Source organism: Dromiciops gliroides, chromosome 1 (genome assembly GCF_019393635.1).
Source record: "Dromiciops gliroides isolate mDroGli1 chromosome 1, mDroGli1.pri, whole genome shotgun sequence".
NCBI lineage: Eukaryota > Metazoa > Chordata > Mammalia > Microbiotheria > Microbiotheriidae > Dromiciops > Dromiciops gliroides.
Window position 1 is genome coordinate 597,317,146 of NC_057861.1, and position 13,769 is coordinate 597,330,914.

Consider the following 13,769-nt stretch of genomic DNA (forward strand, 5'->3'; position numbering starts at 1 on the left):
AAGAACCCACAAGGAGGCTCTGATTTGGATCTGAAGACCAACAGGTACCTAATGCCTTTGATATTGTCCTCTGGCTACTGTGTGTTAATGGAGTGGGGCAAGACACTGAATCTATCTTTCCTTCATCAAAACTTAAAAATCTTTACCTCACTACACCTGACTACTATATGAACTAGTTAATCTGACAAAGTACTGTAGTCAAAGCTAACTCGTATAAATGGGTTAAATTTTGTTCATTTCTACCTGTTCTTTCCAACCCATACGCTAGGTGCTGTGCCAAGTGCTGAAGATACAATGAAAGGGAAAAGACAGTTCCTGCTCTCAAGAAGCTCAAAATCTAACGGGGGTAGACAATACATAAATAACTTATGTACCAACTTGTTACATATAGATAAAGTGGAAATAACCAACAGAGGGAAGGCACTAGGATCAAGAGGGATGGAGAAAGACTTCCTGCAGAAGATGAGATTTTAGTTGGAACTTAAAGAAAGGCAAGAAGAGGAAGAGATGAAGAGAGAGAGAGAGAGAGAAGAGAGATAGGAGACAGGGAAGGAGAGGGAGAGGGAGAGGGAGAGGGGGGAGAGAGAGAGGGAGAGAGAGAGAGAGAGAGAGAGAGAGAGAGAGAGAGAGAGAGAGAGAGAGCAAGAGAGAGTGCTCCAGGTATAGGGGAAAGACACTAAAAATGCCCAGAGCAGTGAGATGGAGTGTCTTGTTTGAGGAACATCAAGGCAACAGCATATGTGGATTTTAACAAGGACCTTCTGGAAACAAGATGCCTTAGTCCTAAGGAATGACTCTAACGGCTGGCTGGAGACAGAAGTAAAACGGAGGCGGGGAGGCAAAAGAACTATGTCTATGGTCAAGTATTCTTCCTACCCTGCTAGGGACCCCCCCCCCACCCCGCCACTGACCTCATTTCCTCTCCAATGTCCTTAGCCTCTTCTTCTTTTATTCACCTCTGGCCCTTTCTTAACCTTCAAACCTACTCTGGGGAAGAACTTATGGTCAGGAGGCAACCAGGACCCTTTTTCCCAGGGCCCTAATACATAACTGCTTCTTGGCAATCAGAGAGCTTGGGGAAGGGAAGAGTAATGGTAGGAAGGGAGCTAGAGTACTTTGGATGCTCACTTCTTAAAGCCAGCAGCACTGTCTGCGTCAAAGCGAGGGCCTTCACTCAGGTTCTTTTTTACAAATTTCCAGATATACTCCATCTGTCTCTTCACAGGATCTAGGTCCATGTGGTCCAGCTGGATAAAGGTAGGTGCAGAGATTTAGTTTTGGATGTTTGGACATGATGGTAGTTATTTCATTGACAAATATTTTCTAATTACATCTACTAGATTATAAGCTCTTTATGGGTAGGAACTCCTTTACACAAATGCTTTTTTTTTTTTTTTTTTTTTTTTTTTTTTTTTTTTTTTTCTTATGAGATATTTTATTTTTTCCGTTACATGTAAAGATAGTTCTCAACTACACAAATGCTTTTATCACATACTTCATTCATTTTGTATTTGTTTATCCACTCAAAAAACATTTAGTGTTAAACACCTACTGTATACAAGAGACACTGAAGATGGATAATAATAGCTGATTGCATAATATTTAAAGTTTCTACTGTGTGTGTGAAAATGCTTGCTTTATTAGGTGTTTGTTAAGTTTAAAATTTTTAAAATTAAGAATAGTTGGCATTTATAGAGGACTTTAAAGTTTGCAAAGTGTATCCCATACATCATTTCCATTCTTTCATTGGATTCTCATGACAAGCTGGTGAGGTTACATTAACTACAGGTTAATTATTATCTCCATAGACATGGTGCCTACTCTGAAGAGGCTTACAGTCTGGTAGGGGAGATGAGACATGCACTCGAGCCTGATACAAAAAGGAAAACCATACAAGACGTACAGAGGCATAGGATCACAAGATTTAGAGTCAAAAGGTTCTTTAGAGGTCATTAATTCCATCCTTTTCATTTTGCAGATAAAGAAACTAAGACCCAGAGAGGTTAAATGATTGGCCCAGGGTCTTCACATCTAGGAAGTACCTGAGATCACGTGTGAACTCAAGTCACCCCGACTCCAGGTCTAGCACTTTACCCACAATGCCATGCTGCCTGAGGCATCAGAGAAGGAATCATAGAGGATAAAGTATAGGCTTTGGTGGAAAAATAAGGAGAATTGGGGGGGGGGGCAGGACAATGGGGGTTAAGTGACTTGCCCAGGGTCACACAGCTAGCGTTAAGTGTCTGAAGCGGGATTTGAACTCAGGTTCCCCCCCCCCCCGCCGTCACCTTTTAAAAATTCTCCTTATTTTAGGGGACAGCTAGGTGGCACAGTGGATAGAGCACCGGCCCTGGATTCAGGAGGACCTGAGTTCAAATCTGGCCTCAGACACTTAACAATTACTAGCTGTGTGACCCTAGGCAAGCCACTTAACCCCAATTGCTTCACCAAAAAAAAAAAATTAAAAGGGCATGGGAAGACATTTCAGGCATAAGGAATGCCATGAGCAAAGGCAAAAAGTCAAGAAAGTGGGATCAGTGAATAGTCTAGTTGGGTTGGACAGGAATTAGAGTAAGGTAAAGGTGTGAGGATAGATTGGTGTCAGAGTGTGGAGGGCCTTCCATGCCCACCCAAGGAATTTATTTCCCCCTTGGCCTAGTCAGTGTTCAGCACATAGCAATGCTCATTAAAACACTTGATTTAATTTGAAGCTGCTTGGACCTGGACATATTTCTTATCTGCAGCCTTATCTGTAGTTAGGGCTAAAAAGCTTCCCACTAAATTCTCCGCCCATTTGGTTGAGTAACTAAGTAACGGCAGCTTTGTGTCCCTGCCAGACATAACAGATGGGGCTTGCCTCAGACATAGCACATCTAAGCAGGTACAGAAGGCGGAAAAGCAAGGACATTGCTAAACAAATGTTTGGAAAGTTAAGAATACTTCCCCTCTCCTCCCCCATGCCAGTGCAGCACAGTATATACACGCTTGCTGGTTGTCCTATTGAGTGATCTGGGGAATCAAAGTGGGCTGGAGGGGTACTGAGCAGGCTCTGGCTGGCGCCAGTGCCAAGCAAGGGGCCTTGGGAGTCCCTGACAAACTCCTCTGCCAAGCTTTCCTCTTACATGGCTAGTCAGGGATTCCTTCTCCAGTCCGGACTGTGATAAATATCCCATTTATACACAGGGCCTGACACTTGTGCATTGATTCAGAGGATTCATGATTCAGTCAATTAGTAAGCATTTATTAAACATCTACTGTGTGCCAGGAAGAACTTCCATAAACACTGGGGACACAAAGACAAAAGTCAAAGCCTTTCTTAATTGTATTTTGCCCTTTTGAGGATTAAATACACTCACACACAGAGAATAAGGCAGCTGGGGTGTTGAGCCTGGAGTCAGGAAGACCTGAGTTCAAATCCAGCCTCAAACATTTCTTAGTTGTTTTGTTGTTCAGTCATTTCAGTCACGTCTGAGTGACTCTTTGTGACATCATTTGGGGTTTTCTTGGTAAAGATACTGGAGTGTGATTTCCTTCTCCAGCTCAATTTACAGATGAGGAAACTGAGGCAAACAGGGTTAAGTGACTTGCCCAGGGGTCACACTGCTAGTGTCTCAGACAAGATTTGAACTAAGGAAGATGACTCTTCCTGACTCCAGGCCTGTCACTCTATCTACTTCTTCACTTAGCTGCCCTTTATTAGCTGTGTGGCCCTGGGCAAGTCATTTAACCTCTTTTTGCCTCAGTTTCCTCATCTGCAAAATGGGGAAGATGATTAGCACCTATCTCCTAAGGTTGTTGGGAGGATCAAATGAGTTAATCATTGTGAAAGGCTTAGCACAGAGATTGACACATTGTACACATTATATGAATATTAGCTATTATTATGATTATATACACACACATATATTTATAATTCTTGCTTTTATTTCATACTGCATTTCAGCCTGATTTGCATTCATTCTTCCTCTACTCCCCGCCTCCTATAAGGGAGGAGAGGCCATAAATCAATTCATGCTAAGATATTAGGAACCTTTCTAGGAATTCTCCATCTCCATTTTAAGAAAGACTAAGGATAAAGAGCAAAGTTTAACTCAAAAGGATTGGTGGTAGTTGTATGTCATGCACCTGAACAAGGCATTAATTTGGCATATGACCCAGAGGAAGTAATTTGAATTTAACAAACATTTATCAGATGCCCTTTATCTGCTAGGGCCTACTCTAGGCTCTAAAGATATAAAGACAAATCATTACTGGCCTTGTAGGAGCTTACACTCCCAGTGGGGTAGCAACATATAATTAGGAAGGTGCATACAAAGTCATTTGAAGAGAGAAGCATGTACTTTGCAAGCTGCAAAAGAAAGAACCTTCTCAAAATGAAAAGCTGAGTCAGGGAAGTCTTCATAGAAGAGATGACACTGTAGCTGAGCCTTGAAAAAAGACCAGGCCTAATAAAGGGAGGACACTGCAAATACAGTGGACGGTCTATGGGAAGTCAAGGAGGAACCATAGGCAATGTCAAGTTTAGAGAACAGCTGGGGGGCAGCTAGATGGAGCAGTGGATAAAGCACTGGCCCTGGATTCAGGAGAACCTGAGTTCAAATCCGACCTCAGACACTTGACACTTACTAGCTGTGTGACCCTGGGCAAGTCACTTAACCCTCATTGCCCCGACCAAAAAAAAAAAAAAAGAAAGGGAAAAAAAAATAGAGAACAGCTGGTGGTCCCGTTTGGTTGGAAGTTGGAGTGGATAGAGGGAATTAAGTAACATGAAATAAGTATTGAAGGGAAAGGGGGAGTCAGACTGGACTGGTGAGGGGAGGGCTTTAGAGACCAGGCTGAGGGGCTTATGTTTTCTCCCCAGGATAATAGGGAGTCATTGGAGATTTCTGGGAAGGGGTGAAGAAAAACTCTAGCGCCTTCTGCCCGGTTCTGTTCATTTGTTGACATCTTCTGCCTCACGTTCACAATCTATCATTTAGCAAAACTGTTGCAAACTTCATTTCTCAGGGCCTCATTTCCCTCATCTGTCAGATGATCAGATCAGACTGGATGACTTCTAAGGCCTTCTCCAACTATAAAATCCTATGAGGTGTTGGGGCAGGGTGGGGGATTCATAGCCCATAGAACTTTAGAACTAGAAGGGACCTGCAACTGGTCCAATTCTCTGTTTACAGATGAGGAAAATGAAGCAGAGAAGATGACACAACTTTCCTGAGGTCAGACAACTAGTCATTGGCAAAGCCAATACTAGAATCCAGTTCTTAGGCTCCTACTCAGTCAGTAAGCATTAATTAAGGTCCTGCTATGTGCTGGGCACTGGGCTAAGTGCTGGGCATACACAGAAACAATCCCTGTTCTCCAAGAGCGCACTCTCTAATGGGAGAGACGATATGCAAACAACTATGTACAAAGAAGATATATACAGGATAAATTGGAGATGATGTCAAGGGAAAGGCACTAGTATTTTTTTAATTAAAAAAATTTTTTTGTGGGGCAATGAGAGTTAAGTGACTTGCCCAGGGTCACACAGCTAGTAAGTGTCAAGTGTCTGAGGCCGAATTTGAACTCAGGTCCTCCTGAATCCAGGGCCAGTGCTTTATCCACTGTGCTACCTAGCTTCTTCCAAGGAAGGCACTAGTATTAAGAGAATTGGTATTTTTTTCACTGTGACCACTTTTAGGACTGGGCCTATGAGTTGGGTTATCTCTACTTTTATGACTGTCAGAACTCTCACCCCTAACCAGTTTGGGGGTGGGGTGAAGAGGGGAGTTTCATATGAAATACTATTAGTAACATTTTCTCTAACATTCTCAAGTCTAGTCTATCAACAAAATAAGTCAAGTCCTGATTTGCTGTTTTCTGAGGTGTAAAAGCGCTCACACACAAAAATTGAAGAATCAGTTCTCCCCAGCCTGTCTGGGCTGGCACCTACACACCCTCAAATCCTAATCCAGTTTCTCCTATAGCCCCTGATGTTGCCATTAGCCTATTGTAATTCCTGATATAAGTGCCTGATGAGGGGAGAGAATTGTTTTTTCTGGCACAGTTGGTTAGCTGCCTGTGAAAAGCATAATATGAGCTTCTCCTGAGGCTGAGCCTAGGGGTCCTGAATGTATACAGATCTTGTTTGCCCCCCTCCTGCCACCACCCTCAAGGAAAAGTCATCGAACCTTAGAGTCCACATCAAGGAAAAGCTTCGCCAGCACCTTCTGCCAGTCCTGTTTATGGACAGACATCTTCTGCAGCATGTCATGCATCATATCATTTAACTGAACTGTGGCAAACTCCAGGTCAGCCCGGCTTGCTTTGAAGGCCAGGGCACTCTTATCTGCTTTCTGATGAGAGAGAAATGTCAGAAAGGTTATGCAGTAGTGGGGGAAATGAGAGATGGGAGAGTGTGAAAGAAAGTTGTCTGCTATTGAACAATGCTTTCCACCTTGTTGCAGTTTGTGGGGCACCTATGAAATCTCTAGAATACATTGAGGTGCTTTTCTTACCCTATTCCAGTCCAGCCATCTGTCTTGCTCTATCCACCCCTTCCATCTCGGGCCCAACACAGCACACGCTGATACACTCACAGACACAAACACACACACATACACACTTCTCTCTGTGGCAGAATCACCACTGAGTCTGCTCTCCTGGTCACAAATTGGCAAAGGGGAGTGAGGAAACCCAAGAGATAGGACATACTGTTTTTGGAGCACCATAGTGTTGCTCAAAACAAAAACAAAACAGGATCTAAAAACCAGATTGCCTGTGCAAATTCAGAGAGACATTAAGGGTCATGCAAATGGGCCTAGGACATTTCACTTAAAGCTAGCAGACCTATTTGACAAATGACCTATTTGATAAAAATCAATTCACCTAAAATCAATTTGCCAAAGAAAATTGCATAATAATAAATTTATTTATCGTTTCTAATGTGTCATTTATCAAATTTATAGGATGTTAAGTCTTGTCAAGCCATATAAGGATGTATAATTTGATATAATATGATAATTTGGTTCTTAGCCTCCTACTAAGCAGTTTTGCTTCATTATTTATATTTTTGAAACATCTTTCCTGCTTTTGGGTACTTTAAGGCTTCTTGCACTTAAAAGTTACTTGGGGCATTATTAGCAGGATGAAAACTTGCATTAAAGTCACACCTAGACCCTCTCTGAATGAGACTGCCCTGAAAGTAGTTCTCTCACCCACAATTCCATGCCCTGCCTACCAGACCTTGACTGTCTTTGTTTACTGTGAGCCTGCTGAACCAGTTCTGACCACCCCACTATGGCCCAATGCCGGCCTGGATTATGATGACTTTGTTTACGTCCTAGTTTTATCAATTTATCCCTCTTAGAACTGAACCTTAAGCATTCAGTGGAATTTTCTACTTTGATGTTTTTAATGTTTAAAAAAATTTTATTAAGCTAAAATTCCATCAGCTGGTCAAAATGCAAGTAAAATTTAAGAGACATCAATGACCAAGCAGGTACTTAAAGGTCATTAAAAATGTAAAATATGCCAACAATAATGCAAAAAAATGCTCCAGGGTTCAGTGAATTATCGGGTGAAATTGTTTTAAGCAATCACTTTTTGGTAAATGAGTTACAAGGTCCTGCTTCTCCTTTCTCACAACTGCAGACCCACCAGTAAGTAAAAGTGAAGGGAGGGTCTGCTGCCCTCTGTTTGAGAAAGACTGGACTGGACTGGAATGAAGTCAGACCTCTGGGCTTACTTCTATTTCCCAGGTCTTCAGGATCTGGGGGTGGGGGATGGGACACTGAGATCCCTGACCTGAAGGAAGGTAGAAAGGACAAAAAGAATTCAGTTCTGGCACTGTCTTTGCTCATTCTAAACTACCTCCAACACTAACTTGCTTAAAAAGGCAGATTAATCCCAGAACAGTAATTGTGTTAAAGCATGCATTTCATGAAGGAATGTATAGAATTAGTTTCTATTAGCTATGAATGGTGTATAAATCTACTTGAGCAAAAAAAAAAAAATCCTCCAACCTTTCTCAATTTTTTTTTTGGGTGGGGGAAACAACCCACCTCCCATCTCCCATCTCCTGGATTTTATCATTATTCTATTTAAATCTCAGTGTGGTTGCTTCTCTTTCTAGGTAGAGTCCTCAGGTTGTGGAGGGAGGCAGGGTAAGGTGGGCTTGGTGGGGGAGAATATCATCACCTGCTCACCTCTTTCATTTCTTCTTCCATCCGAGCTTTATCCACTTTTCTCATTTCTAGTTGTTTCACCACTATTTTGAGGCCCTAATTTCAAAGGAAAGAACAGGTTATCCTTTTTGTGTGTGTGGGGGGGGCAGTGGGGGTTAAGTGACTTCCCCAGGGTCACACAGCTAGTAACTGTCAAGTGTCTGAGGCCGAATTTGAACTCAGGTCCTCCTGAATTCAGGACTGGTGCTTTACAGGTTATCCTTTTTGAGAGATTTTAGAGGGTCTGCTTGTTAAAGACTTAGAGGGTTCATGGTCCCCAGATCCCAGGAGCAACACCTAAAAAGGTAACAAACATGGAAGAAGGGCTCCTTCCTGCTATGATTTTGGACAGGAGAAAACTCTTATAGAAACACTAATCTCAGAGTGGTAAGTAGGTAAGGGGCCCTGGAGGTCATTCATTCATTCATCATGTAACATGTAACATGGGAGATCCCATAGAGGAAGCAATCTGTCTCCTTGCTAAAGGACAAGGAGACAAAAAAGGCTCCTCGTTGGCTTCTTTGACTCTGTAAATGAGGAGTAGGATGGGGGTGGGATGGATCCTGAGCCAGGAAGAGTTGCCCATTCAATAGGCTATACAAGAATCAAGGAGAAAAGCTCCTCTTTTAAGCATGCCTTTGGGGACTCTGCTAGCCCTACACGAGGCTTTCAGCAAGATTGGGGTTTCTTTCCATCATCCCAGCAACAATGACAGCAACCCAAACCTCAGAAACATGTATTTGCCTAGGTGAGCCTTTAAGACTGTACTCCCAAATCTCTTAGTTGCCTCTTCTTTTTTATATTTCTTTCCCTGAGTCCAACTCACTAAACAGCAATCCTGAGAAATGGACATTTCCAGCCAAGGAGACAAGAGAGGTCAGAAGTTACTGTCAGGGCAGCTGGGTGGTGCAGTGGATAGAGCACTGGAGTCAAGAGTACCTGGGTTCAAATCTGGCCTCAGACACTTAACACTTACTAGCTGTGTGACCCTGGGCAAGTCACTTAACCCCAATTGCCTCACTTAAAAAAAAAAAAAAAAGAAGTTACTGTCAGTTTTGGCTGCCCAGTGGGAAGTGTTGTCTGCAACTGTACTGCTTCTTGGAGAAGTCTGACCAAGTTGTCTTTACCTCTCAGTTGCGTATAAAATAACTCTACATCACCCATGATACTTAGTGGCCAATGCTCTTTGACTCAAGCTCTGAAAGGAAGGAAGGAAATAGCAGCATTGTCCGACTGGAGCTAGCCAGCTATGTCCCCAGTGGGGCAGCTACTGCTACTCACAGATTGTTGTTTGTCCTTTATTCTTTTATTTATTTTTTTTGTGAGGCAATTGAGGTTAAGTGACTTGCCCAAGGTCACACAGCTAGTAAGTGTTAAGTGTCTGAGGCCGGATTTGAACTCAGGTACTCCTGACTCCAGGGCTGGTGCTCTATCCACTGCGCCACCTGGCTGCCCCATCTGTCCTTTATTCTTGTTTTTTTTGTTTGTTTGTTTTTACAGGGCAATGAGAGTTAAGTGACTTGCCCAGGGTCACACAGCTAGTTAAGTGTCAAGTGTCTGAGGCTGGATTTGAACTCAGGTCCTCCTGAATCCAGGGCCAGTTGCTTTATCCACTGTGCCACCTAGCTGCCCCCCTGTTTAAGGTAAATTTGAAGGCATCCTTGATATATTTCTTCAGCCTTCCTGGATGATGATTATGCACCACTTGCTTGGATACAGTGATGTTGTCCATGCCTCCCTGTATATGGTAGAGGAGAGTTCCATAGTTGAGTTCAGCTCTGTTCCCAAATCCTTCTATTGGTGATCTTGTGCTGCCATTTGTATTTGAACAAAACCCTTAATTCTATAGTGCTTTTACAGCTGACATCTTATTTGATCCTCCTTACAAATTGATGAAGTCGAGTGTTATTATCCCTGTTTTACAGATGGGGAAATATACCGAGAGAAGTTAAATAGTTTACCTACATGACTAATGTAATAAGTTGATAAGCATTGGAACCAAATTCCATTTATCATAAAAAAATTAAAAGAAAATGGAATTGCTATTGAAATTATGGGAAGGAGGCAACTTTTTGACTATTCAAGAGAAAGAAATTAAAGAAGGCATAAGAGATGGATTTAACAACATTGGAAGCAGAGCCAAGATGGCAGAGAAAAGGCAGGGACTTGACTGAGCTCTCCCAACTTCCTCTCCAAACAACTTCAAATAAAACCTCAAAACAAAGTCTGAGCAGCAGAATCACCAAAAAGACAGGGTGAAGCAATTTTCTAGCCCAAGACAACTTAAAAGGTCGGTAGGAAAGGTCTGTTGCACTGGGGTGAGAGTGGAGCCTAGTACAGTACAGGCTGTGCCACTACAGACTGGGTCCCAGGAAACCAGCAGCAGACCTTGAGAACAAATGAATCAGTACCCATCAGTATCTTCCAGAGCTCTCAGCCCACAGACAGAATGGAGTCAGAAAACTGGTTGGAAGGAGATTATAGGAGTTCCTTTGTTGGCACTGGGTACAGAACTCTTTTGCATTGCTCATAGAGATCCAGGTTGCAATCCTGGATCACAGTCCCAAAATGAGAAGGAGCACTAGCACACCAGAGCTTGTAGCCACAGGAAAATAGGGACCCTGGTCACATCCAGGGAAGAAAAGAGTGTTTATGGTCACTCAGGGACCACAGCACAGGCCAGGAGAATAGTAATATACATCCCCTTAGATCATATACCTTGGAAGAACTAAAAACTTACAGATAACTCAAAACTACCTTTGAAAAAAGCTGCATAGAAAACCTGAAGTTTGGGACTGTGCCTGCTCCATTCTGGGAACAGAACACAACTTTAAAAGTTATAAGTCAAGAAATAGGCTAGAGAATGTAAGAAAACAATAAAACAAGATCTTGACCATAGAAATTTACTATAGTGACAGGGAAGATCAAAACACAAACTCAGAAGATGACAACAAAGTCAAAACTACTACATATAAAACCTCAAAGAAAAATGTAAATTGGTCTCAGGCCCTAAAAGAAATCATAGAAGGGCTCAAAACAGATTTCAAAAATAAAATAGAGGAAAAATGGGGAAAAGAAATGAGTGATACAAGAAAATCATGAAAAAAGTATCTTAAATGTTTATTCATAGGAGGAAAAGATTTAGCTGTATAAAAATGTTGTTGTATATGGCTTGTTTGTACATATTTATATGCTTGTTGTCACTACCATTAGATTGTAAGTTCCTTGAGGGTAGGGATTGTCCTATGCTTCTTTTTGAATTCTCAGCACTCAACATGGTACATGGCCTATGGTAGGCACTTAATAAATGTTTATTGACTGACTGACTTTTGTGACCACTGGGGCATGGCTCCTGAACAAATTATGGGATATAAATAAACTAGACCTTTTTTGTTGTTGTTGTTTTTTAAGGGGAGGCAATTGGTGTTAAGTGATTTGCCCAGAGTCACATAGATAGTAAGTGTCTGAGGTTGGACTTGAACTCAGGTCCTCCTGACTTCAGGGCTGGTGCTCTATCCACTGAGCCACCTAGCTGCCCCATGACTGTTATTTTACTATAATAAGGTATTAAGAACACAAAGAAATACATGGCGAAACATGTAGTGATGCAGAGCAAAAAATGCAGGATTAGAGTAATATATACAATGACTCCAACTATGAAAAATAACAATTACAAAGATTTTGATGGATATGTGATCTCATTAAGATAGTTATTCCCTCCAATGACTCAGACTGCCATTGCCCATTTGTTTGATCCTTATCTATGTCATCCTGGAAATTTTCTTCGAGAAGTCCACTAGGTGGGGCTGCTGGATGGTGCAGTGGATAGAGCACCAACCCTGGAGTCAGGAGGACCTGAGTTCAAATCCGGCCTCAGACACTTAACACTTACTAGCTGTGTGACCCTGGGCAAGTCACTTAACCCCAATTGCCTCATCAAAAAAAAAAAATTAAAAAGAAGTCCACTAGGAAAATTAGAGGCCTTCTTCTGGACCTCTTGACACTTCATGGTTACCAGTGTGGGCCATGGGCTATTCATGCTTGCTTGCTTCCTTCCTTCCTTCCTCCCTCCCTTCCTTCCTTCCTTCCCTGTGAGGCAATGAGGGTTAAGTGACTTGCCCAGGGTCACACAGCCAGTAAGTTTCAAGTGTCTGAGGCTGGCTTTGAACTCAAGAACTCCTGAATCCAGGGCCAGTGCTTTATCTACTGTGCCACCTAGCTGCCCCCTATACTTATTTGTTATAAAGAAAGAAATCAGGGGCGGCTAGGTGGCGCAGTGGATAAAACACCGGCCCTGGATTCAGGAGTACCTGAGTTCAAACCCGGCCTCAGACACTTGAAACTTACTGGCTGTGTGACCCTGGGCAAGTCACTTAACCCCTGTTGCCCCGCAAAAAAACAAACAAACAAACAAACAAAAAAAACAAATAAGTATAATCACTCAAAACAAATCCACACATTGGCTCTGCCTGAAAATGTGCAAAGTATTCTATACTTGCAGTCCAACACTTCTCTGCCAAGAGGTGGGAAGCATACTTCATCATCAACCTTCTGGATGAAGCTGAAATGTTCTGCTTGATTAGGATCTTACTTAGGAGGTGATGTTCTGGGGATTGATGAAATCAGAACTCCAACCACAACAATCAGTCAACAAGTATTTACTAAGTGCTTTCTTATGTGCTAGGCCTAGCTGGGTATACAAATACAATCAAAAGTAAGACAGTTCGGGGCAGCTAGGTGGCGCAGTGGATAGAGCACTGGCCCTGGAGTCAGGAAGACCTGAGTTCAAATCCGACCTCAGATACTTAACACTTACTAGCTGTGTGACCCTGGGCAAGTCACTTAACCCCAATTGCCTTACTAAAAAAAAAAAAGTAAGACAGTTCTTTCCCTCAAGGAGCTTACATTCTAATAGAGGAAAATAACACGCAAAAAGGAACTGAAAAGTGAGGGGAAGGGAGGAAAGTAGACAGGGGTGAGATGAGGAAGCATTAGGGAGCCATGGTGGTCAATCAGGAGGAGAATGCAGGATGGAGGTCTGAGCTTTTCCTCAAAATGGAAGTTTCAGGAGGAATTCACCAAAGGGAAAAAGGGGCTGCAGGGTAGAGGGATGTTCCAGACTGAGAAGGCCACTGGGACAGAGAGGACTTCTAGGGGAAGAAGACAGCTGAGTTTGGAGAGTCAAAGCAGAGTTGAGAGACCGTTGTTGTTATTATTCAATTGTGTCTAACACTCAGTGACCCAATTCGGGGTTTTTTTGGCCAAGATGCTAGACTAGTTTGTCATTTCCTTCTCCAAATCATTTTACAAATGAAGAAACTAGGGGCAGCTAGGTAGCGCAGTGGATAAAGCGCTGGCCCTGGATTCAGGAGTACTTGAGTTCAAATCCAGCCTCAGACACTTGACACTAGCTGTGTGACCCTAGGCAAGTCACTTAACCCCCATTGCCCCGCGAAAAAACAACAACAAAAAAACAAATGAAGAAATTGAGACAAATGGGGTTAAGTAACATAGTACTTATTGCTCACTGAAAATCTGATTTTTTTTTCCTTTCTTTTTTTTGGG

The 13,769-nt window shown here is 42.5% G+C and overlaps 1 protein-coding gene across 1 annotated transcript in view; it reads right to left on the minus strand.

Moving 5' to 3' along the window:
• The window catches only part of C1H16orf96 (chromosome 1 C16orf96 homolog), a 77,376-nt gene that overhangs the window by 14,279 nt on the left and 49,328 nt on the right, over window positions 1–13,769 (minus strand). Inside the window, exons 10-12 of the mRNA XM_043999284.1 lie at window positions 8,187–8,261; window positions 6,171–6,335; window positions 1,129–1,247 (exon numbers count right to left, since the gene is read on the minus strand). Coding sequence (XP_043855219.1) covers window positions 1,129–1,247; window positions 6,171–6,335; window positions 8,187–8,261 — 359 coding nt within the window. The remainder of the gene's footprint in view (window positions 1–1,128; window positions 1,248–6,170; window positions 6,336–8,186; window positions 8,262–13,769) is intronic.